Below are 25,297 nucleotides of genomic sequence, written 5' to 3'. Positions count from 1 at the left end.
ACTACGCACCATATCATAGACTGAATACGAAGTAGATAGGAGAATCCAACGGTTTTTATTAAGCTATAGGTAAACAATGTAAAACAGTGCCACTTATGAAGTTTGTGTTGTTTTACAAAATAGTTATCTTTCCTAAAAACATATTATTTGTGTTAACATATCATGGAAATTATTGCTGTTTTTCAGTGATTTCATAAATATTGTTATTTTTAAATTTCTAATACATTAAATATTGATAGATATAACCTACCTAAGCAAAGCTCTTTAAGTCTTCACTAAAATTTTAGGACTCTTTTTTTTTTTTTTAATTTATTTATTCATAGAGACACAGCTAGAGAGAGAGGCAGAGACACAGGCAGAGGGAGAAACAGGCACCATGCAGGGAGCCCGACGTGGGACTTGATCCCGGGTCTCCAGGATCACACCCTAGGCTGCAGGCGGCGCTAAACCACCGCGCCATGGGGGCTGCCCAAATTTTAGGACTCTTAACGGGCTATTGAGACCAAAAGCTGAGATTCACTGAGCTGGTGGTATTTACAAAAGGATGGGGCACTGGCCTAGATTTCTCTGTGCAGAGTAGCTAAATTAGATGTAATAGACATTATTAGACATGAAATTGTTCAGGATTTGCATAACTTAACATGTGTCAAGTACAGATAGAGGCTTTTCTCAGCAGTTATTTTTCTTAGAGCAAAATATAAAAAGAATCCTTTAAAACCATTCTTATCTTCCCACCTAAAATACAGTATAGTTTCATAATCTTTTTTAATTACCATATTCAGACATTATTATATTTCTACAGTCTCTACAACTGTCATTTAAAAATAGTTGCATAGGGGCACCTGAGTGGCTCAGTGGTTGAACATCTGCCTTTGGCTCAGGTCGTGATCCTGGAGTCCGGGCAACGAGTCCTGCACTGGGCTCCCTGCAGACAGCCTGCTTCTCCCTCTATGTCTCTCTCTGCCTCTCTCCCTGTGTCTCTCATGAATAAAAAAAATAAAATCTTAAAAATAAAAAATAAAATAGCTGCATAATCATAATCCAGCATTCCTACAAACCTCAATAAAAACTTTCATATCTGATTTTTAATGTATTTTATAAAAATAAAGCCTCAGACCAGAAAGAATATTACAGATTACTATCCCAAAAACCTTACTTCTCAAATGCCAACAGATCTTATTTTAAATCAAACTTGCCTGAGAGATATTGTAGCATGGAACACAAACAAAATGACATTTTGACCTGGAACTTCTGGAAACCCTGAATTCAGAACTAGATATCTCCCTAACTTTGAAGGCTCGACACACTCTCAAGCTCCCTCAAGAACCTGTTTCCCACCATTCCAGGTGCTACCCATGGTTCCATCCATGGTTACAGTTAAGGGTTGCACCGGTGCTTCCCACTACTCGAAATGATTGCTTTTCTAACCTCTACCTACCCAAAATTCTTCAGCCTGAAAGCCAACTCATTCACAATTCTCACTTCCTTTCAATTGAATATTACAACCCTTTTAGAATATCTGAACATCACTCAAAATATAACTCCATTCTGCTTATCATTATTCTTTAGGACAGGAACTGTCTTATCAATCTCTATTCCCTGAAGCACCATGAAAAAGACGGAGGAACTACTGAGGAAAATGAGGCTCAGATGAACTGTAACCCACCCCAGGTCACATAGCCAGTGACTAAAAGAGTCCAATATGAATGCCAGACCCCACACTCTGACAAGGCCCATGGTCTTTGTACCATATCATTCCATGCTCCCAACCTTATATACATTATGATAATAAATATTCAAGAAATCTGTAAAACTGGAATGAAATCAGACTGGCTTTATTCTTCAAGAAACATCTAAGGTGAAAAAAAAAATCCAGATAAAACATTTCCTACAACTGGACTTTTGCCACCGTGCCATCATATCCCTACATATCTTATTGTGGGGGGAAAAAAAACCCACATTAAATGTGCGGTTTTCAGGAGGCAGCATTAAGACCAACATCTGTTCCTGAAGTGGGTTTTTGCTTTCGGTTTTTTTTTTTTTTAAGATTTTATTTATTTATTCATGAGAGACACAGCGAAAGGCAGAGACACAGGCAGAGGGAGAAGCAGGCTCCCTGCAGGGAGCCTGATGCGGGACTCGATCCCAGGACCCTGGGATCAGGCCCTGAACCGAAGGCACATGCTCAACCACTGAGCCACTCAGGCGACCCTTTCCTGAAGTGGTAAATGTCTATTATCACCATATTTTCTTGGTTCTTTATTTGAGTAGAATTGGAGCTCTGACTTGTATGCCTGAGACAGACTAAGGTTTCAATAAATGTTTGTTGAATAAATGAGTGAATAAAATTCATCATTTCTTCAGCTGTCCGAACCTGTGCTTACCTTCTCCAATTCCTTTGGTATTTGTTTGCCATTACTGTCTCAGAGCAATAGCTAACAAAAACAACTGTATATTGGGCTGTAGAAAATAGAGCTTAATCTGTAAGATTAGTGTCAGAACTGCACTATGATTATGTAACAAATAACGGATATCATTTCAGAAATATGTCCTGGGCATTATATAAGTATTTTTAAATACATTATTTCTCAATTTTTAGAAAACACTTTCTGTAAGCCTCACAATAAGCCCACACAATAGAAATATCATCCTAATTTTTAAAGTAAACTAAGTAATTTAAGTGGAGCCCAAATTCAAACTCAGCACTGTGTGACTCCGAAGCCCATGATCCAGTCACCACCCTCTCTAGCTTCTCATTTTAGTTATGTAAATACAACACAAGATAACATCACAAGATTGCTACTTAGGAATGCATGGCATTTGTGTGGAGAGGTCACAGCAAAAATTTAAGGCATTATTTATGAACTTATAAACTCTATAATGAATACAGAATATCATACTTTAATACAAATTTCTTTTTTTCTTAATTTTTTTTAATACAAATTTCTTTAGCAACTGCTTAACTTACTTGTTTGTGTTTTAGAAACATGTTTCTGGAGAAAATCAACTGTTTGAGCCAAAACCTTCTTATTACAATGTGTTGATAGTTTTTCATCACATTCATAACACCTGAAAAAATATAAATATGTAAGCAAATATTATGAAAGCATGTTCATTAATGTTGTACACCAGGTAATAAAGTAATAAAGTTGATAATTATCCAATCTTGTCTTGAAATGGCAGGGGAGAGTATATTTAGAGTGAGGCATCAGGTAATTCTAGAGAAGACAGTTCATACAGAGCCTATCATTCAAAATAAAGTTTTGATACTTTATCCCAAGTGTAATGGAAAGCCATGAGGAAATCTTTAAGCAGGGAAGTGATGTGATCCAATTTATATTTTATTTTATTTTTTAAAAAATATTTTTAATTAATTTTTTCATGAGAGACACAGAGAGAGGCAGAGATATAAGCAGAGGGAGAAGCAGGCTTCCTGCAGGGAGCTGATTCAGGACTCGATCCCAAGCCCCCGGGATCATGCCCTGAACTGAAGACAGCTGCTCAATCACTAAGCCACCCAGGTGCCCCCAATCTATATTTTAAAAACATCACTCTGACTAATGTCAGATGGAGGAAATCAGGAACAGAAGCAGGTAGATCAGGGTAAAAGCAGTAGATCTGGAGAAAAATGAACAGATCTACTTTACACATATTTCAGGTAGAAACGGGGAAGTATAAAATAATTGCCATGGAAAGGGGGAAGTGGATGTGGGGTAAGTCCATGATTCTCAAACAGGAGCAATTTTGCTCCCTAGGGAACATGTGGGAATGTTTTGAGACATTTTGGTTGTTAGAACTGGGGAAGCTGCTACTGGTATCCACAAGGTAGACCGTGCTAAACATCCTTTGATGTACAGGATGGTCCTCTCACAGCAAAGAATTATCACCTCAAATGACGACAGCACTGAGATTGAGAAATTCTGGTCTAGAAGAAAGAAGACTTGCTGTGAGTTGGGAATGTTTAAAGCTGGGTGGTGGGTATAGAAGATTTCATTATATCATTTTGTTCACTTTTGTTCAAGGATTAAAAAATAAAACAAGATAAAAAGGGAAATAAAGTAACTGCTAGGCTTCTGGCTTGAATACTTAAGTGATGGAGATGCCACTTGTAGAGATGGGGAAGACTGGGTAAGCGTTTTATTTTCTTTGGGGCTTAGGTGGGAAGAGAAAGTTCCCAAAGAGATTTTTATTTTTATTTTTTTAAAGATTTTATTTATTTATTCATAGACACAGAGAGAGAGGGGCAGAGACACAGACAGAGGGAGAAGCAGGCTCTATGCAGGGAGCCCAATGCGGGACTCGATCCCGGGTCTCCAGGATCACACCCCAGGCTACAGGCGGCTCCAAACCGTTGTGCTACCGGGGCTGCCCCCAAAGAGATTTTTAAAAGCACATTCCTTTTTAGAAAACTGCCCTCCATAAGTTTACTCATTAGTGCATTTAGTATTAATAAAAATTTTTTCTATGTATTCTTATTACCTGTTTCCTTTATCTTCATAAGATCCAATGGTCAAATAAAAACATATATTTGAATGTATTAAAAGTGTTTTAAAATATGTGTTATAGCAGCATCACCTTACATAGTCACAATCTTATAATTACTAGTGGTTCTGAGATTAGAACCTATAGATTAGAAATCTATAAATTAGATTTGAGTTTCTTTTCTTTTTTGGGGGGGGTTCTTTTCTAAACAGCACTCAAAATTCAAATATTTATTCTTACTCAAAATACAAGTATTACTCTATCACTTGCACACAGAAATACATAGATTCATATAGATAAATCTGTGAAGGAAACAAGTCACGGAAAACATTCCTAAAACACCTTTTCTAACAGACCATGATGGAATTCAAATAATGTAATTAGAATTACCAGGCTTACACTATAATAAATGCTCAAAATTTACTAATGTAATTATTGCCAAAACTAGCAAAAATTGCTCATTTGCAAAATATTGAAATGTCAAGAAATTTTTATTGACATTGCAATCTAATTTTTATTCAGTATAAAATATATTGTAACTTTGAAGAGTACAAAAAGAAAATGTAAATTAAAAAAACACAATAGCAGTGAATTTGAAGAGGACAGCACAACATAAATTAATTTTGTTTCCATTAGAAATAACAAAAAAAAAATGTAATTGAGCATCTACTTGCTATAAATGCCTTACATGCATTTTCTGGTTTAATTCCTCACAACAACCAAAAGAATATTATCATCTTAAAATTAAACAGCTCAGGGATCCCTGGGTGGCTCAGTAGGTTAGCGCCTGCCTTCGGCCCAGGGAGTGATCCCAGAGCCCCAGGATCGAGTCCCATGTCAGGCTCCCTGCATAGAGCCTGCTTCTCCCTCTGCCTATGTCTCTGCCTCTTTCTGTCTGTGTGTCTCTCATGAATAAATAAATAACATCTTAAAAAAAATTAAACAGCTCTAGGGATGCCTGGGTAGCTCAGGGGTTAAGCGTCCTCCTTTGGCTCAGGTTGTGATCCTGGGTCCTAGGATCAAATCCCGCATCAGGCTCCTTGTGGGGCACCTGCTTCTCCCTCTGACTCTGTCTCTGCCTTTCTCTCTATGTCTCTCATGAATAAATGAATAAAAATCTTTTTAAAAAAATTAAAGAGTTCTATATAACAATATAACTGTTAAACTTTTTAAGGTTCAAGAATTAGATGGGAAAAAGAAAAGTCCCAAACTTTAAATTTCTGTAAATACAAGTGACCAACTTGAATTTCTTCCTTAGAATGGAAAATAATTTTACAGACCCCCAAATGTGACTTAAATTATTTTCATTATCATAGAAATATCATTCTCACAAAATGATCAATAAATCGGTCATCCTTATAACTCTATGTACCTATGAAAGCAAAATTATACAATTAAGCATAAAAACAAAATTATAAAATCAATAGTGTTAAAATTAACAACACTATTGTGCTAGGTAAGGGGGTTTTTTTGGTTTTGTTTTTGCTGAAATTATATCATCATTCATACCATGATGTGGTCCTATGAGCCACAATAGAAGTTCTGATACAGGCTCACTTGAAATCAGCCTATTCTAACAGGTGTGACTCAATTCTCCCTCTACCTTCCTCTATTCCTGTGGTCCTCAAACTGTGGTCCCCAGACCAGCAGCATTGGCAACACCTAGGAACTTGTTAGAAATGCAGATACTTAGGCCCTACCCAGGAACTACTAAATCAGAATCTCCAGGCTGAGGCCCAGCAATCTATTTTAACAAGCCTTCCTGGTGATTGTGATGTGCCCCATTGTTTGAGACCACTGCTCTATTCAGACTACAGAGAAATATTTCCTAAGCTGCCACACTATGGCATCATCCTCCTCTCCCTCAGGCTCCAGTGTATCATGCACAGAGTAAGCTATCTCCAAGCTTTCCTCCTCCTCCGCAGTATTATTACTTGGGGCCAACCAAAACAAAAACATATGCAGCAAGTACGTGACCTGTGCCACAAATTATGATTATCTGTTCTATAAGCCAAAATATTGTTATATAAATTTTAGAACCCAGAAGTGAAAACACAGAGTTAAAATATTTTTGTCTTAAAATTGAAAATCTCTTGGGACGCCTGGGTGGCTCAGTGGTTGAGCATCTGCCTTTGGCTCAGGGCATGATCCTGGAGTCCCACGTCGGGCCCCTGCCTGCTTCTCCCTCTGTCTATGTCTCTGCCTCTTTCTCTGTGTCTCTCATGAATAAATAAATAAAATCTTAAAAAAAAAAACTTGAAAATCTCTGTTCAAGTAAAACTTGAAAACTTTTGCAAATTCATTCAAGGAATTTACAGGAATCTATAGATTCCATTTAGAAAATTTCTGTTGGATAAATACATATATAAAAAAGAAAAGTTTATTGTAAAATATATGCGAAGCTTTTTGATACAGTATCCACTTATACCACTGAAGCCAGTGTGGTATGCTGGTAAGAAACTAGCAAATCAAAAGACTTGATTTGGTGCCTGGACTTCTACTTTGTAACCATAAAAGAGTAAATGATACTCCTTGTCTTTATATTTAAAATGAAGACACTGGACCTGGTTCCCAGCCAGGATTAAGTAGTAGAATCACCTGAGAGGTTTTTACAAAACTACAAATGCCCAGGCTTACCCCTGCCCCTGTAGGGAATCACCAAACCACTTGACTGCTTAAAGCACCTTCCTTCTCTAGAACTCTGGAATCCTGTATTAGCAAATTCATTACAAAAAATCAACTAGGAAGAATGTTTTCTTTATCCTATGAAGAAAAGGTTTTATTTTTTTTTTTTTTTTTTTTTTTATTTTTAACGTTTTTTTTTTTTTTTTTAGTCTTTTTTTTCAATTTTCACTTATTTATGATAGAGAGAGAGAGAGAGGCAGAGACATAGGCAGAGGGATAAGCAGGCTCCATGCACCGGGATGCCCGATGTGGGATTCGATCCCGGGTCTCCAGGATCGCGCCCTGGGCCAAAGGCAGGCGCCAAACCGCTGCGCCACCCAGGGATCCCAGAAAAGGTTTTAAAAATGTAGAGGGTGACTCAATTTTTCCTTATTTAAATTTTATATCTATGGGTAATATTAGTTTTCTTAAAGCATTCCACAGGTTATGTTCAGGCTAAAAGGCATATGTTGGTATAACATCTCAAAATATCTTACCTTGGAAAGCTCAAAGAAAATGGTATTTTTTGTAGTGGACACAAGTTGTAACAACATCTAACTTACCATATAACCCACGTGCTCAGACTAATTGTAATACAGTGAGATTCTGTTCTCCGACTCTTGTAGTGCCTCAGTGAATGATGGTTCTCTGAGTTTCTACCACAACCCTAAAGAGGAACAGAATGTTATTTTTATGATCTACATATAGATTTGTTCAAATTAATCAAAACTTAAATCATATACAAACTTATACTGAGTTTTGGTTTTTAATTTCAAGCATGAAGGGGAAAGTTTCAGAAAGTAATACAGATTTTCATTAAACTTAATTTCTTGCAAAGAGGCTAATTCGCTTTTTGTTATACGGTATTTACCTAAAACAATTACGAGTCAAGTTCATTTTGCTATTATTTAAAAATGTGTACACTCAGTGGGGCACTGAGCATCCTCGCAGACCCCTTCTCCTATACATACATTTTCTACTATTGTCCGCATCTCCACCCAAACCCACTGGCAACTACTGAGACTCAGACCAATCCAGTAATTTCCCTCACCAGGTAAGTAAAGAAATGAGTTCCAGTTCTGGCCAATGCGACTCAAGGGGCAGTCTATTAGATGTTTCATGGAAAGTTTCATACATTTAAAAACAAAAACAGGGAAAGGATGTACTTTTTGCCCTCTTTCTGGTCTTTGGGGATTGCTGTATGATAAATAATGCATGAAACATCTTTGGCCATAAAAAGCCATGAAAGTGAGAGTGGCACAAGAGAAAAATGGAAGAAACGTCAGTTTTCAATGTCCTTTTCATTGAATTAACTAGCCTTGAAGTGGTCCTACTTATGAACCATGTGAGATAATAAGGATTCCTCTTATTTTAGAAAAATTATACACATCTTAAATGTTATTCAAAGGATATTACAGATAGTAATACCTTCTAAGCTGTTCAGAAAATTTGTTTTGAAAAAAATCTTTTCATAGAAAAAAAAATTAATCTAATGAGCCCGGGTGGCTCAGTGGTTTAGTGCTGCCTTCAGCCAAGGTTGTGATCCTGGACACCCAGGATCGAGTCCCATGTCGGGCTCCCTGCATGGAGCCTGCTCTTCCTTCTGCCTGTGTCTCTGCCTCTCTCTCTCTCTATCTCTCATGAATAAATAAATAAAATCTTTAAAAAAATTAATCTAGTAAGATGTAAAAAAACTTGGATCCATTTCTTAAGTAAACACAAATAGGTAAAGGCAAGTAAGACATGAGAACTACTGCAGGTAGGTTGGATTCCCTTTCAAAGTATTTCTCTATACCACACATGATTACTTTCTAAAAATAACATACATTTTACTCTGCCTTAACAAATGTTTCTAAGTTCAGCCTTGGAGAGTTCTATCTAAACATGGAATAAATTTATCTTAAGTTCTAAACATTACCAACAGTCCAACTCACAATAAGCATAGAAGAAAAATATCTAAGACAAACTCACAGATAAAAATCACTTTTCTAACCTGAAATCCACACTTGAGGCACAACCAAACGTCAGAGGGAAGTACTGGCTGCCCATCACAGAATCTTCTTTCTTTTAAACATTCTGAGCAAACTGACCACACATTCTCAGCTATTGCTTTCTTCACATGATTCACACTGATAGCATGACTTATATGCTGGCAAGTAAAACCTACTGAATAAGACAAAACAAAATTTGAACATTTTCTTTACTAAACCAAAGTGCTATCATCAGTAAGCAAAAGTCAATAGCATTAAAATGCTGTAACTAAAAAGGAAAGAGATTTAAAAAAAAAAAAAAAGTAACTCAAAAGGATACTACTGCATGGTTCCATTTATAAGGCATTCTTGAAATAACATAATTACAGAGTTGAAGAACAAATCTGTGGCTGCTATGGACTATGGATGGAGAGCAGGGAGTGTGACTATAAACAGGTAACCCTTGAAATGGTGATGGTACAGTCAGGTATCTCAATTGTGATGATTATACAAAACTATACATGTAATAAAAGTGCACAGAATTATACCCACGCAGACAGGCACACACACACACACACACCACAAACGCACACACACGAGGCCTTGCATATCTGGTGGAATCAGAATAAGCTTTAAGGATTGTACTGATGTCATTTCCCTGGTTTTGATAGTGTACTATAGAAATACAAGATGTTAAATCAGGAGAGGCTGGGTGAAGAATGAATGGGACCCCCTTGTATATCTTTTTGAAGCTTCCTGTTAATTAGTTCAAAAATAAAAAGTTTAACAAATAAAGTAGATTATTTACTGAGCAGCTACTATGCCAAGCATTTTTTAATACATTTTCTTCTCATTAAGATACATACATAAAATCATTCCACAGAGCCTACCTCTGCTCTCAAGCTATTTTCATCACTATAGGGAGAAAGGAGAGAGGAACAAACAATGGCATAATTTACAGGAACAAGAACTCTCCTTAATGAATACTACCAAATAACAAATGACTTTGTGATGAATGGATAAAGAAGATGTGGTTTATGTATACAATGGAATATTACTCAGCCATTAGAAATGACAAATACCCACCATTTGCTTCAACGTGGATGGAACTGGAGGGTATTGTGCTGAGTGAAATGAGTCAATTGGAGAAGGACAAACATTATATGTTCTCATTCATTTGGGGAATATAAATAATAGTGAAAGGAAATAGAAGGGAAGGGAGAAGCAATGGGTAGGAAATATCAGAAAGGGAGACAGAACATAAAGACTCCTAACTCTGGGAAACAAACTAGGGGTGGTGGAAGGGGAGGAAGGTGGGGGGTGGGGGGTGAATGAGTGATGGGCACTGAGGGGGGCACTTGACAGGACAAGCACTGGGTGTTATTCTGTATGTTGGCAAATTGAACACCAATAAAAAATAAATTTATTATTTAAAAAAATGACTTTGCATGGTCCTTAGTTACCCCTTATAACAGAGTCCCACTGGGACTCCACTATGTGTAGACAAGTGGCCAAAATAAGTTAATATGTTTTTATTTCTTCAGATAACTGTATTCTTCTCCCAAGGACACAATAACACTTCCACTTCTCCCAAATACCTGAACATTTCCATTTCTCTACCTCAACTATCTCAAACACCAAAACCACAACTCTCTGCCAAAATTAAAAAACAAAGGGAAAGACTAACTTGAAGAGGGGAACAGGAGTATGTACATTTTGACTTCCTCCACTTCCCTTCCTAAGTGTGCAGCACTCCTTTTCACCAATTAGTGAAATAGAGAGAGGCTAAGCATTAGTTCCATTTCATCCTGAAGCCTAAGAATGTGACTCCTGACAAGTGACTTGTGAAACATAATTTCAATAAAAATAATGTGTAAATCTGGTGAAAGATTAGGACTTCTAATTTCATACCAAGAGCAAGTTGAAAGAATAGACATAAAAGGGGTAATTCTGAAGTCCTATATTTGAAAAGCAAGGACACATGCCATTAAAGAAACGGGGATTCTGGGGAAGGCTGATAGATGACCATACCAGTACAGGACCTAGAAGTGCTTTACTAAATGTCATTGCTTTGAGTTTTTATATTTTAAATTTCTAAGGGGAAAAATCATTCCATACATCTTCTGTATTATCCCTGGGGTGGGATCTGGCCAGGGTACAACTTAACTATTCTCTGATTCTGCAATTCAGACTTATAAAACTGAAATTGTTAATGAATTCAGAGATAACTGAATTCATGATAAAAGGTTTCAGGCCTCTAAATTAAATCTATTACCATTTAAATGCTTCAACCATATATACTTATTATTAAGTAAATTTGAAAGTTTGATGCTTCCTACAAGAGCTAACCAGCGTTTAAATAGCATCCACAATCTTTTGTGGGGAAGAGCAGGGAAATGTAAAAAAATATTTATTTTTTTGTGCTCAGTTTTCTGTAACTTGTTTAGTCATATAATTGTCTAAATTAAAAAAAAAACGTACAATTGTCTAAATTTCATCTGTCAAATAAGTCCTCTAGGGATTCCCGAATAAAACATACAATGCATTAAAGCCTATAGTTGTTTTGCAATAACAAGTCAAAAACAATAATTAAGATGTCCACGTTTTTCACTTTAAATATTAATAAAAACTTTACAGGGAGGTCTTCTAGTTTGCAAATGATGGTCTAAAATCAACACTTCCCCATTCTCCAGAAACTAAGGTCAACAAGAATAGAAAACAAAAACAACGAGTTCCTTTTCAGAAAAACCACAAGACCCCGTCATAAATTAAGTGGAAGGGTCCCACCTCAACGCAGCAGAGATCAAAGAGAAGTGCATACAGAAGGAAGCAGAGAGCATACTGCAGCTATAGATTTCACAGAGAACGCTGCATGCTTTGCAAACACAGCACAGAAACCTAAATCTCTGTGCTGCAACAACACTGGCAGGAGCTCCCCTATATCCAGTTTTGTTTTAAGAAGCCAAAAAAGGCAATTACTAATTCACTAAGTGACAAACAAACAAACAAACAAACAAAAAGCCAAATTCACAGGGAACAGTCTCATCTCTAAGTCAGTCGGGAAGAAGAGATACTTTGGATTCTCAAAAAACCCAGGGCTGCGTAATCCTGTTGAGTTGGAAAGGAGTAAAAGCTAACTGAGCTCACACTCAAAACTCCAGTGGTCCTGACAGTGCCCTGGCCCTCCTCACACAAATATTCTAAAACTAACTGGCCCAAGAAAGGTGACTTACAATGAGAAATCAAGGAAAAATCTAAGCCACAAACTCTATGGCAATAGAAGAAAACTGAAAAGCGTATGACACAGAAATCACTGTCATGAAATAAAAATACAAAACAGAAGCAAATGCACCAGCACGAGGTGGCAAAACAGTAGGAAGAGCAGTAGCAGAGCTCAGGGAAAAAAATGAAAGAAAAAATAAATGAAACCACAAAAAGGATGACAAATAAAAAGGGCAGAAAGTGAAAAATACTGCAGAAGACATTGTAAAAGATAAAAATGAAAAGAGCAAACAAAATGAAAAGGAAGCAGGAGTTTTAGAGGATTTGAGAAAAAATAATAAGAAGACAGGCAAGGAAGATCCAACATAGGAATCATCCCTGAACATTTTTTTTCAGGATCCCTGAAAGAAATCATATTCACAGAATAAAACAAATGTTTAAAGATATAATTCAGACTTCCCTCAACAATCTAGCTATCCTGAAACACTGTCCAAGTTAAAAACACTTAAAAATGGAAATAAAAATTTAAAACACCTTTTTAAATGGAGAGCTGAACTGGTGAGAAAGAATGGGAGAATCCTTGGAGGCTGAAATGGAAGGCACGAAGCTCAAGAAAAAAGCAGGCCTGAAGCCAGCAGCTCCCCAGAATCTTCTCCCAGGCTTGAAAGGCCTGGCTTTAACAGGCCATGAGAAATGTGAAAACAAAAAGATGCTAATTTTAAGTTATTTTAGAAACTAGACAAAATCTCAATAAAAACATCAACAGGATTTTGGAACTAGACAAGGTGATTTAAAATTTCATGCAGGGGACTCCTGGGTGGTTAAGTGTCTGCTTTCAGCTCAGGTCATGATCCCAATGTCCTGGGATTGAGCCCCATGTCGTCGTGCTCTTTGCTACCTGCTGCTCCCCCTACTTGTGCTCTCTCTCTCTCTGTCAAATAAATAAATAAAATCTTTTTTAAAATCTTAAAAATAAAAAATAGATAAAAGTTCATATAGAAAAGAGTAAAAATAAAGAATAAAGGATTTATTGATGAAAAACATAGATGGTTATTTCCCCCAGTGCTATTTAGGATGCCAGATATGACAATTTACCAGGAATGTCGTCTGAAGAGTCTTCATCACGAGGTATAGCAGGCCTTTTATTTCTTTTGGCTTTCTCAGGCAAAGCTTTGGAAGGCTCTTTCACCCGCATCTGTTATTTACTGAAAAGGTTGGGGGTAGGGTGAAATGAATACATTTTAATCCTCAAAACTAAAATTTTAGGTATTTTACTTCATGTATATTAAAATGGAAATGACTTCAACTTTAGTTGGCTTGGTACATTAACAGAAGAAGAGAACATTAGATGTAACCAAAGAAATCTTTATTAAACCAAAATACAAATGCACATATTTGACTTTTGCCAACTACTCCCTAGATGATGTCCAGGTGAATGACAAAACTAAAGTTTTGACCAAGGGAATAAATGCTGCTTCTGGGTCTTGTGCTCCCCTTGCCCTTTCTCCCACCCCACTAGCTAGGAAATTAGTAGAAATTGGAAAAGCCACAATGGGGCAGGGAAGGAAGCCAGGTGCCCAGCACAGCAGAGCCAGCCTATCTGCACTATATGACCCAGCACTGAACTACTGAGAGAGAAATAAATTGTTTTAAGCTGCAGCATTTTTTGGGGGGGGGGGGTGAGGCTTTCCCCCACATTTTTATTATGAAAACACTTAAACATCCAGAAAAGTTAATAGAACATTATAATAAACACCCATATGCTTATTACCTAGAATCCACATCTAGAACATTTTGCCCTATTTGTTTTATCTAAATATCAGTATGTACAGATACTGAATATGTGAATATATTTACTTGTTTTTGCTGAACTACTTCAAAGTAAGTTGCAAAGAGCACGTATCTTTGTGCCTCCATAGACCATACTTTCAATAGCAAGGTTGTATAACGCCCCACACTTAATTTGTTTCTTTCTTCATGGTGTTACTTACCTCTGTCCTTTCTGTTTCTTAAAAACCCAAAATTAATTGTTAAGATTTTATTTATTTATTTTTAAAGATTTTATTTATTTATTCATGAGAGACACAGAGAGAGGGAGAGACACAGCCAGACTCCATGCAGGGAGCCCAATATGGGACTCGAACCCGGGTCTCCAGGACCTCGCCCTGGGCTGAAGGCAACGCTAAATCACTGAGCTACCCGGGCTGCCCAATTGTTAACATTTTAGATTAAAGATTAAGCATCTTTTCAAACCACTGTATTTGGAGTCTCTGCCTACATCCTACCTAATATCATCTGTTCTATGGCTAAGCTACACTGCAATTTTCATGGCTATTTGTTTATTTGCTTTCTATTGATCAAGAAACTTTCAACTCAATAATAAATTCTGAATCTTGGGGTGCCTGGGTGGCTCAGTAAGTTAAGCGTCCGATTCTTGATTTTGGTTCAGGTCATGATCTCAGGGTCATGGGATTCGGTCCCATGCCAGGCTCCACTCAGTGGGAAGTCTGTTTGATATCCTCTCCCTCTTCCTCTGTCTCTCCGTGTGTTTGTGCACATGCTCTCTCTCTAAAATAAATAAATCTTTAAAAATGAATACAGAAATAAATCCTGAATTTTTTTTCCTTTAAGATTTTATTTAGAGAGAGGCAGAGACAGAGAGAGAAAAGCAAGCTCCCCACAAGGAGCCTGATGAGGAACTCAATCCTAGAACCCCAGGATCACAACCTGAGCCAAAGGCAGACGCTCAACCACTGAGCAGGTGCCCTAAATTCTGAATCTTGATTCAGAATATTCATGAGAGACAGAGAGAGAGGCAGAGGCCTTCTATTCCACATAAGGAGCTTTTTCGTTTACCATTTTTAAGAGCCATTTCTTTAACTCCAGAGGTCATCACTCTTGAACTGAGCTGCAACAAATTATGGCCTTCAGGGTTAGAGATGCACAAGGCCTCTGAGTTCCTTGACCACTTCATTTCTGACTGCCTTTTCTCTCCAAACTTCCTCATCCACTCACTCTTACCGTCCTACCTTGCAAAATCACTAATTCAAGTATTCCATTCTCTAATCACAAATTCGAGTTCTTCCAGCTTTGCCTGTTCAGCCAATCCTATTCACCTTTAGTGCCCAGCCTGACAAGAGGTTGCATCTCACCACGTGCTTCCATGATCACTATAGCAAGGCAGGGAGATGGGGAAGTAGCAAATGGAGTGCTGGGTCTTAAAGTTTCACTCGGACATGATGTATGTCACGTCTCCTCACATTTTAGCAGTCCAAGCAAGTCATATGGCACATTTAACTTCAAGTGGACATGAGTAGGGGGTAGGATGTGGGCTGTGTACAAAGAATGCAACCTTACTATGTACACAGAAGGACAAAACACGTGTGCACAGCCTTAAAGACTACCACATCACTCCTCTAACAGAACTCCAAACCTAGGGGCCCCTGGGTGGCTCAGTAGTTGAGCATCTGCCTTCAGCTCCGGTGGTGATCCTGGGGTCCTAGAATAGAGTCCTGCATCAGGCTCCCAGCAGGGAGCCTGCGTCTCCCTCTGCCGAGGTCTCTGCCTCTCTCTGTGTGTCTCTCATGAATAAATAAATAAAATCTTATAGATTTTATAATAGATAAGATTAAGAGTTACAAACTTCCAGTTATAAAATAAATAAGTCATGGAGATGAAAAGTATCGTATAGGGAATATACTCAAAAATATTGTAATAATGTTGTATGGTAACAGATGGTGATGCCAGGGTCCTGGGATCGAGTCCCACATCGGGCTCCCTGCAGGGAGCCTGCTTCTCCCTCTGCCTAGGTCTCTGCCTCTCTCTGTGTGTTTCATGAATAAATAAATAAAATCTTTTTTTTTTAATAAGTATTAAAAAAAAAAAAAACCCAAACCTAAATGAACCCAATTAAACACTTTCACCATGTCTGCATCCAAACAGGCTGGAGAAAATCTTGTAAGAAAGCAGATTGGGTCCACCAAATTCATAATCTCAATCTCAATCTCAAATGGATCAAGACATGCCATTATCTACTACACTTCCTGGCAAACCTACTTACTTACTCCTCACACAGCCATCTGAAACCTTCCTCATTCTCCCAAACCTTTAAAAATGAATAAATAAATAAATCTCCATCTCCCTACTTCTCAAGAGAGTATCTAGTCTTCTGCTTTACTGAGGGAAAAAAGATATAATCAGATGGCAAATGTCATCTTTCCACCGCCAAACTTACAGACTTCCCTCCAACTATTTCAACTTGATGTCCTGAAAATATAGGTGTAACTAAAAGAATCCAGGGGAAAAAAATGGCTCCTGGAAACTGCTCATACCTTTCCCCAGCTTCTCAAATCACCTCTTGATAAAGACAGGCAGCGACACATAGATAGTGCTTGCAGAATAACAAAAAGAACCAGGTATTTGACCTACATTCTATAAAAGGTCTGTAAAAGACAGTGACTTAACTTGGCCACATAGTCAATTTCTAGTGATTTTTCTGACACTTGCAGTATGTCTAAACATAGATATAACTTTGGACGGTAACCCACTATTCAGCACGTATCTGTATAGCTCTCTTTTTCTTTCCTTTTTAGGCAGAAAGAGACAAAATTAAAATCCAATTATTTAGATCTTCAAGTACTTCTATCACCAATATTGCATCTGGGGAGTTCCAAGACCACCCTCACATTTGAAGATTCACTGGAAGGACTCACAGGACTCGGCATGTAGTTGTACTCATGGCTAACTTTTATTACAGCAAGGCAGTATGGACATGCAACCTGAGCATAATGGAAAAAGACACTGGTGAAGTTTGCAGGAATCCATGTGCAGGCTTCCTTATGTTCTCTTCCTCCCAGAAAGGGTCAAACAGAGCGCATTCTTTCTCCTCAGTGAGGAAACTCCAGCAATGTCTGTGCAATGTTTCTGCCCAGGGAAGCCCATTACAGACTCACAGGCCAGGGTTTTTTCTGGGGGCTGGTGACTTCGACACAAACAGTAGTGCAAGGCATAAACTATATTGTTCCCAGACGCCAAACAAGGTGTAGCCTTGCAAGGGGATCTTTCTAAGGATAGCCGTCTCAGGCCTGGTAGGTTTATTCTTTCCAGGACAAATAAGTTCTGGCCCTTTCTTTCATGCGGTTTCCCAAACAAATCTTTCCAGCTTTCAACTTCAGTATTTCTCTAACATGTCTTTTCTCTGCTGTAAGATGTGCAACTGAATTGTTTAGAAATGTTTGATTTAAAAAAAAAAAAAAAAAAAAAAAAAACCATGCTGGGGTGCCTGAGTGGCTCTAGGCCTTAAGCCTCTCTGCCTTCCACTCATGATCCCAGTGTCCTGGGATCCAGCCCCACCTCAGGCTCCCTGCTCAGCGGGGGGTCTGCTTTCCCTCTCCACCCTACTCATGCTCTCTCTCTCTCAACTAAATAAAATCTTAAAAAAAAAATAAATTAAATAAATTAAAATTCAAAAACATGCTATACAAACAGAAGCCCATAGTCTCAAACAAATAAAACAACTTTTCCCCCACCCTTGGACTGTTGGGTAACCATCTTCAGCGCGGGGAGGACACGACTCTCCGTTCGGTACCAGGCTCAGAAAGATGAACAGCACTTACATACTTCTGCTGTGCATCACGCTCGGCTCCACGCACCTCAAAGACACTGTCCCACAACCACCTTACGAGGCAGGTCACTATTACTGCCCCCCCCGTACACACTGGAAACAGACACACAGAGGGCAAGGGGCTTGCAGAGGTCGCCGAGCCCGTGGGCGGTGCACGGGGATCGAGACCCCGGCAGGACCCCGGCAGCCCGTCTCCAAGGCGCCTACTGCCAGCACCCCAAGTTCCTCAAGAGAAAATGGGCGGCGAGGAGGGCGCCCGGGAGGGAGGCGGGAAGGCAGTCGGCGGCGCCGGGGTCCGAGCAGGCGGAGGCCCGGCCCCTCCCGCGGGCCCCTCCCGCCCAAACACCCTCGGCCGCCGCCCAGCCCCGCCGCACGCACGCGGCCCCCGGCGACCGCCTGGAGCCCCCCGGCCTCGCGGAGGCGGGAGCGCCGAGGGGGCTCGCCCAGGCCCGTCCTGCCACCAGGCGCTGGGGCAGAACCGGCGGAGACCCAGACGCTGCAGCGACCCCAGCACCGCAACCCGGACTCACCACGCCGGCCGGGCCGCCGCGACTACAACCGGGAGGCACTGCGCCTGCGCGGCCGACCTCGGGCCGGCAGGGCGGGGCCTCGTGTGTGCGCGCCCCACGGGAGCGGCGGAGGGGCCGTGCCCTTGGGGTGCAGCACCGGGGGTGGGCGGGGCATGGGGGGCCTCGTGTGCCCGCCCCACGGGAGCGGCGGAGGGGCCGTGCCCTGGGGGAGCCGCACAGGGGGTGGGCGGGGCATGGGGGGCCTCGTGTGCCAGCCCCACGGGAGCGGCGGAGGGGCTGTGCCCTGGGGGTGCAGCACCCGGGGTGGGCGGGGCATGGGGGGCCTCGTGTGACCTCCCCACGGGAGCGGCGGAGGGGCCGTGCCCTGGGGGTGCAGCACCCGGGGTGGGCGGGGCATGGGGGGCCTCGTGTGCCCGCCCCACGGGAGCGGCGGAGGGGCCGTGCCCTGGGGGTGCAGCACCGGGGGTGGGCGGGGCATGGGGGGGCTCGTGTGACCTCCCCACGGGAGCGGCGGAGGGGCCGTGCCCTAGGGGTGCAGCACCCGGGGTGGGCGGGGCATGGGGCGCCTCGTGTGACCTCCCCACGGGAGCGGCGGAGGGGCCGTGCCCTAGGGGTGCAGCACCCGGGGTGGGCGGGGCATGGGGCGCCTCGTGTGACCTCCCCACGGGAGCGGCGGAGGGGCCGTGCCCTGGGGGTGCAGCACCCGGGGTGGGCGGGGCATGGGGCGCCTCGTGTGACCTCCCCACGGGAGCGGCGGAGGGGCCGTGCCCTAGGGGTGCAGCACCCGGGGTGGGCGGGGCATGGGGCGCCTCGTGTGACCTCCCCACGGGAGCGGCGGAGGGGCCGTGCCCTGGGGGTGCAGCACCCGGGGTGGGCGGGGCATGGGGGGCCTCGTGTGACCTCCCCACGGGAGCGGCGGAGGGGCCGTGCCCTGGGGGTGCAGCACCCGGGGTGGGCGGGGCATGGGGGGCCTCGTGTGACCTCCCCACGGGAGCGGCGGAGGGGCCGTGCCCTAGGGGTGCAGCACCCGGGGTGGGCGGGGCATGGGGCGCCTCGTGTGACCTCCCCACGGGAGCGGCGGAGGGGCCGTGCCCTTGGGGTGCAGCACCCGGGGTGGGCGGGGCATGGGGGGCCTCGTGTGCCCGCCCCACAGAGGCGGCCGTGGCCTGGAGGTGGTGCACCCGGGGCGGGGCAGGGGCGGGCCGGCTCGCGGGGCGCCTGCGTTCTCGACGTCTGCAGAGCCCCCGAGGCCAGGCTAATCGCAGAACGACGGCAGAGCACTCCAGGCTGCCCCCCAAACAGTGTCCGGAGCGCGCAGCTCTGGTCTTTCCGGAGTCGGGCTTAAGTCGCACTCGTTGCTGAGAGCCTGAAGGAGTAGCCTCCGACTTCCCTCCGTCACACCTTTCTGTACAATAGTGACATCTGACATTTGGCATGTTATCTTGCATTTCCCCCCATTATTGCTGGCTTAATTTCTTGTCCTACACCTGTACACTTCGAAGTTCCATTATCCGTCAAAGTGGTCTGCATATGTTTAGTAAAAATAGTTGGTTTGAAAATATTTTATTTTTAAAGAGTTTATTCACGAGAGACACAGAGAGGCAGAGACATAGGCAGAGGGAGAAGCAGGCTCCCTGCAGGTAGCCCCATGCGGGACTCGATCCCAGGACCCCGAGGACACGATCTGAGAAGGGGAGATGCTCCACCATTGAGCCACCCAGGCGCCCAGAAAATACTATATTTTAATGATTCTGCAAATATCAACACTAGTTGTGGTTAAGTCCTACGAGCTTTGTAATCTTTCACAACTCTTCAGCAAGGAGACAAGTGTGGCCTTATGGATAGAATCTTGGATTGGGAGTCTAATAAGATACCAGAGATGAACCAAAAAACTCTGACTTTCCCTTAAAATTTCTAATTCATTTCTTACGAAATACCATTATTTCTATGTACGGAACTGGCAAAGGAAGTTACTAGGTGTCAACATTGTATTTATGGAAACCACTCCTTCAATAAATGTAACTAAGTACAAATATGCCAGTTATTGTACCCGGTATAGGGATAAAGAATAACGTTTTGAAGTAGGAGAATTTTTTTCTTTTTTCTTTTTTTTTTTTTTTTTGAGAATTTTTTTCTTTAGGGAGAAATATCTTTTCCCTATTTTCTTCTATAGGGAAAAAAATTCCCCAAATAAGAATAGGTTGTATTGTGATGTAATTGTGAAGTCAAAACTGTCTATATTACCAAAGTTTTCATTTATTGTAACATCAAATTTGAAATAGCACATGGAGGAAAAAAAGATATGCAAACTTGAACAAACCTAAATAATTTCCATACTAAATTACATTGCTGTAAGCAGGATTTTTAAAAATGTATCATATACTGGACTCCCAATTTACAGTAAAAAAAAGGGGGGGGGGACTGAATTAGAACATAGAAATTTAGGAATTAGGGGCTGCCCAGTGGCTCAGTAATCCTCTGCCTTCAGCTCAAGTCAGGATTCCAGGGTGCTGGGATGGAGTCCAGGTCAGCCAGGAGTCTGCTGCTCCCTCTCCCTCTGCTCCTCTCCCTGCTCCTGCTCGTGTGCTCTCTCTCTCAAATAAATAAATCTTTTTTGGAAAAAAGAAAGTTAGGAATTATGCAAACACCGTACAATTTTTCTTGGAAATGACAAAGTTCCAAAGCTACCTTGATTTCTAGAGGTTTACATATTATTTTACAACTTGATTTTTTTCACTAGACAGTATATCTTGGACATAACTTTATATTAGCCTCATTCTTTTGACTAGTTGCTTTAAACTCCAGTGAATGGATGTATCATTTTTTTTTTTCCCAATCAGTTTTCTGTTGATGTACCTTTATCTTGGCCCACTTGTGCAAATACCATCAGAGAGATAGCAGTGGAAATGCTGAGTCAACAGATATATTCATTTTAAGTTTTGATAGAAACTCTTCCCCCAAAAAAGCTTCATGAAAAACAATACATTTCCTAATTATTCATTTGATTTGTCAAATATCTGGAGACTTGTGAATTTAGAAAGAAATGGGGAAAATCTCCTCCTTCCCAGTTGCCTTTCACTTAGGTCATGCCAAGAAATAAACAAGTTGTTTGAGAATCAATGATTCATATCATCTCAGCACTAGTAGACCTTTCCCAGGAGAATTAAACTATTTTTCTCCCTTTCATCCCACTTTCAGCCTTCCTGACTCTCTCTGAAGAGAAGAACTTGGACACTTGTCCAAGGAACAATGATTAAGACTCTCTTTTGACAAGACTTTTTACTATAAGAACTCTTAAATAAACTACGTCTGGCACTGTGTTACGTACGGAAAGAGCTATTCATCTTTTGAGAGAAAAAATCCTGCAGAAAAATATTTCTCAAATAATTAGTCATGAACATTGGAAAAAGAATTCTTTCGTAATATGTGTTCTTGCAAAAGCCTAAATCAAATTGAATGCGATTTATTGAGACCAAGCACATTGTTTCATTGTTTCCATATCTGTGTTCATACTACCTATGGTTTTAATGTATTCAGGAGAGCATGAGGATGCCATGGAGAGTACATGAATTTACAATATATAATGACATTTTAGTTCAGGGCTAATTCACAAAATAGGTTATATAGAGACTATAGCTAAATTTTAAATAATTTGGAAAAAGATAATTGTAAGTGATGACACTGGCATAGAAATTTGAAATGGTGCTACTATTAAATCATTGAAAATTAAATAATCTTAAAGTGCTTAATGAAATTATTCCTTGGACACATACTTTAATAATGCCATTTAGAAATTAATTTTTAAATTTTCCATTGTGAATTAATTTACAGTCAAATATAGCTTCTATTATGTTGGGGAACAAAATTGAGAATAAATTTAAAATAAGGTAATGAAACTCAGCAATTATAAACTCTTATGTGGTGCACGGAATAACACTCCCCGCCCTCAAAGGTGTTCTAATTCCTGGAACTCATGGTCACTTTACCTTACATGGCAAAAGGACTTTGCATATATGATTTAAATTAAGGATCTTAAGAGAGGGAAATTATCCTGGATCATTCAAGTAGCCCTAGAGTTATCACAAAGGTCTTTAGAAAAGGGGGGCAGGAGGGAGGGTCAGAGGAAGAATAAGGGATGCAACAACAGAAGCAGAAGTCAGAGGTAGAGATTTGAAGATGCTAAACTGCTGGCTTTGAAGATGGGGAAGGGGACCACTAGCCAAGGAATGCAAGCAACTTCTAGTGGATATAAAAGGCAAGAAAAGAAATTCTCCCCCAGAGCCTTCAGAAGAACACAGGCTTGCTGACACCCCAATTTAAGCCGAGTAATCTGACCTACAGAACTGTACATAAATTTTGCTTGAATCCAGTACATTTATGGCAATTTGCTACAGCAGCAATTGCAAACTGACACATTTTGTAAAATAGTTGCACCTAACTCTGACAAGTTATGGTCCATTATAGTCAAATATCAAAGTTGTGGGGGAAAGATGACAGCATGAGATTACCTTAATACCGACATCAGTTGAACCAGCTATTAGTGTTAAGAGCAATTCTTAGAAAACCGTCCATGCAGTTTGCTTTATTTTATTTTTTTAATAATAAATTTATTTTTTATTGGTGTTCAATTTGCAGTTTGCTTTAAATTAATCTACAAGGGAATGCGGGGGCGGCTCAGTGGTTGAGCGTCTGCCTTCCGCTTGGGTAGGGATGTGGAGCACCGGATCAAGTCCTGCATGGGGCTCCCCGCGGGGAGTATGCTTCTCCCTCTGCCTACGTCTCTCTCTCTCTCTGTATGTCTCTCATGAATGAATGAATGAATAAATAAATAATCTACAAGAACCCTATTATGGGGACGCCTGGGTGGCTCAGCAGTTGAACGTCTGCCTTTGGCTTAGGGGTGATCCTGGAGTCCTGGGATCGAGTCCTGCATCAGGCAAGCTGCAGGGAGCCTGCTTCTCCCTCTGCCTATGTCTCTGCCTCTCTCTCTCTCTGTCTCTCTGTGTCTCTCATGAATAAATAAATAAAATCTTAAATGGTGCTGGGAAAATTGGACATCCACATGCAGAAGAATGAAACTAGACCACTCTCTTTCACCATACACAAAGATAAACTCAAAATGGATGAAAGATCTAAATGTGAGACAAGATTCCATCAAAATCCTAGAGAAGAACACAGGCAACACCCTTTTTGAACTCGGCCATAGTAACTTCTTGCAAGATACATCCACGAAGGCAAAAGAAACAAAAGCAAAAATGAACTATTGGGACTTCATCAAGATAAGAAGCTTTTGCACAGCAAAGGATACAGTCAACAAAACTCAAAGACAACCTACAGAATGGGAGAAGATATTTGCAAATGACATATCAGATAAAGGGCTAGTTTCCAACATCTATAAAGAACTTCTTAAACTCAACACCAAAGAAACAAACAATCCAATCATGAAATGGGCAAAAGACATGAAGAGAAATCTCACAGAGGAAGACATAGACATGGCCAACATGCACATGAGAAAATGCTCTGCATCACTGGCCATCAGGGAAATACAAATCAAAACCACTATGAGATACCACCTCACACCAGTGAGAATGGGGAAAATTAACAAGGCAGGAAACAACAAATGTTGGAGAGGATGTGGAGAAAAGGGAACCCTCATACACTGTTGGTGGGAATGTGAACTGGTGCAGCCACTCTGGAAAACTGTGTGGAGGTTCCTCAAAGAGTTAAAACTAGACCTGCCCTACGACCCAGCAATTGCACTGTTGGGGATTTACCCCAAAGATACAGATGCAGTGAAACGCCGGGACACCTGCACCCCGATGTTTATAGCAGCAATGGCCATGATAGCCAAACTGTGGAAGGAGCCTCGGTGTCCAACGAAAGATGAATGGATAAAGAAGATGTGGTTTATGTATACAATGGAATATTACTCAGCTATTAGAAATGACAAATACCCACCATTTGCTTCAACGTGGATGGAACTGGAGGGTATTATGCTGAGTGAAGTAAGTCAGTCGGAGAAGGACAAACATTATATGTTCTCATTCATTTGGGGAATATAAATAATAGTGAAAGGGAATATAAGGGAAGGGGGAAGAAATGTGTGGGAAATATCAGAAAGGGAGACAGAACGTAAAGACTGCTAACTCTGGGAAACGAACTAGGGGTGGTGGAAGGGGAGGAGGGCGGGGGGTGGGAGTGAATGGGTGACGGGCACTGGGTGTTATTCTGTATGTTAGTAAATTGAACACCAATTAAAAAAAAATAAAAATAAAATAAAAAGCTAAAAAATAAATAAATAAATAAAATCTTTAAAAAGAAACAAACAAAAAAAGAATCCTACTATAAAGTAGGAAAATGTGGAATAAATAGATAAAATCTTAAAAAAACAAAAAAGAATCCCGCTATAAAGTAGGAAAATGTGGAATAAACAAATAAAATCTTTAAAAAACAAAAAAGAATCCTACTATAAAGTAGGAAAAAAACTTACTTTAAATCTAGAAATTTCATCTCTCTCTTTTTTTTTTAAAGTTTGTATTTATTTATTCATGAGAGGCAGAGAGAGAGAGAGAGAGAGAGGGGCAGAGACACAGGGAGAGGGAGAAGCAGGCTCCATGCAGGTTGCCTGATGTGGGACTCGACCCCGGGTCTCCAGGATCACGCCCTGGGCCGAAGGCGGCGCTAAACCGCTGAGCCACCCGGCTGCCCTTCGGCTAAACTTCTACTTCCCACCCTTACACTTGTCTCTCTTTCGAAAATGATAATCCAAAAATGATAATAATAATAATAATCCAGACCAAAAGAGC

At 40.9% G+C, this 25,297-nt stretch overlaps 1 protein-coding gene across 5 annotated transcripts in view; it reads right to left on the bottom strand.

Annotated features, from left to right (window-relative positions):
- USP45 (ubiquitin specific peptidase 45) overlaps positions 1-18,631 on the bottom strand; it is a 73,739-nt gene extending 55,108 nt beyond the window's left edge. For 3 of the 5 annotated variants that reach the window (XR_012033820.1, XM_072831982.1, XM_072831986.1), the window contains exons 1-5: positions 18,492-18,631; positions 13,434-13,543; positions 9,140-9,312; positions 7,710-7,813; positions 2,969-3,069 (exon numbers count right to left, since the gene is read on the bottom strand). Coding sequence is in view for 3 of the 5 variants with exons in the window: in XM_072831982.1 (XP_072688083.1) it covers positions 2,969-3,069; positions 7,710-7,813; positions 9,140-9,312; positions 13,434-13,533 (478 nt within the window). In the remaining 2 variants the exon portion in view is untranslated. The remainder of the gene's footprint in view (positions 1-2,968; positions 3,070-7,709; positions 7,814-9,139; positions 9,313-13,433; positions 13,544-18,491) is intronic. The other 2 variants (XM_072831983.1, XM_072831984.1) reach the window with 2 other exon arrangements.
- Positions 18,632-25,297: the final 6,666 nt, after the last annotated feature.

Source organism: Canis lupus, chromosome 7 (assembly GCF_048164855.1).
Source record: "Canis lupus baileyi chromosome 7, mCanLup2.hap1, whole genome shotgun sequence".
Lineage (NCBI taxonomy): Eukaryota > Metazoa > Chordata > Mammalia > Carnivora > Canidae > Canis > Canis lupus.
The sequence above is the reverse complement of the archived record's forward strand: the minus strand, read 5'-3'. Positions and strand labels throughout refer to the sequence as shown.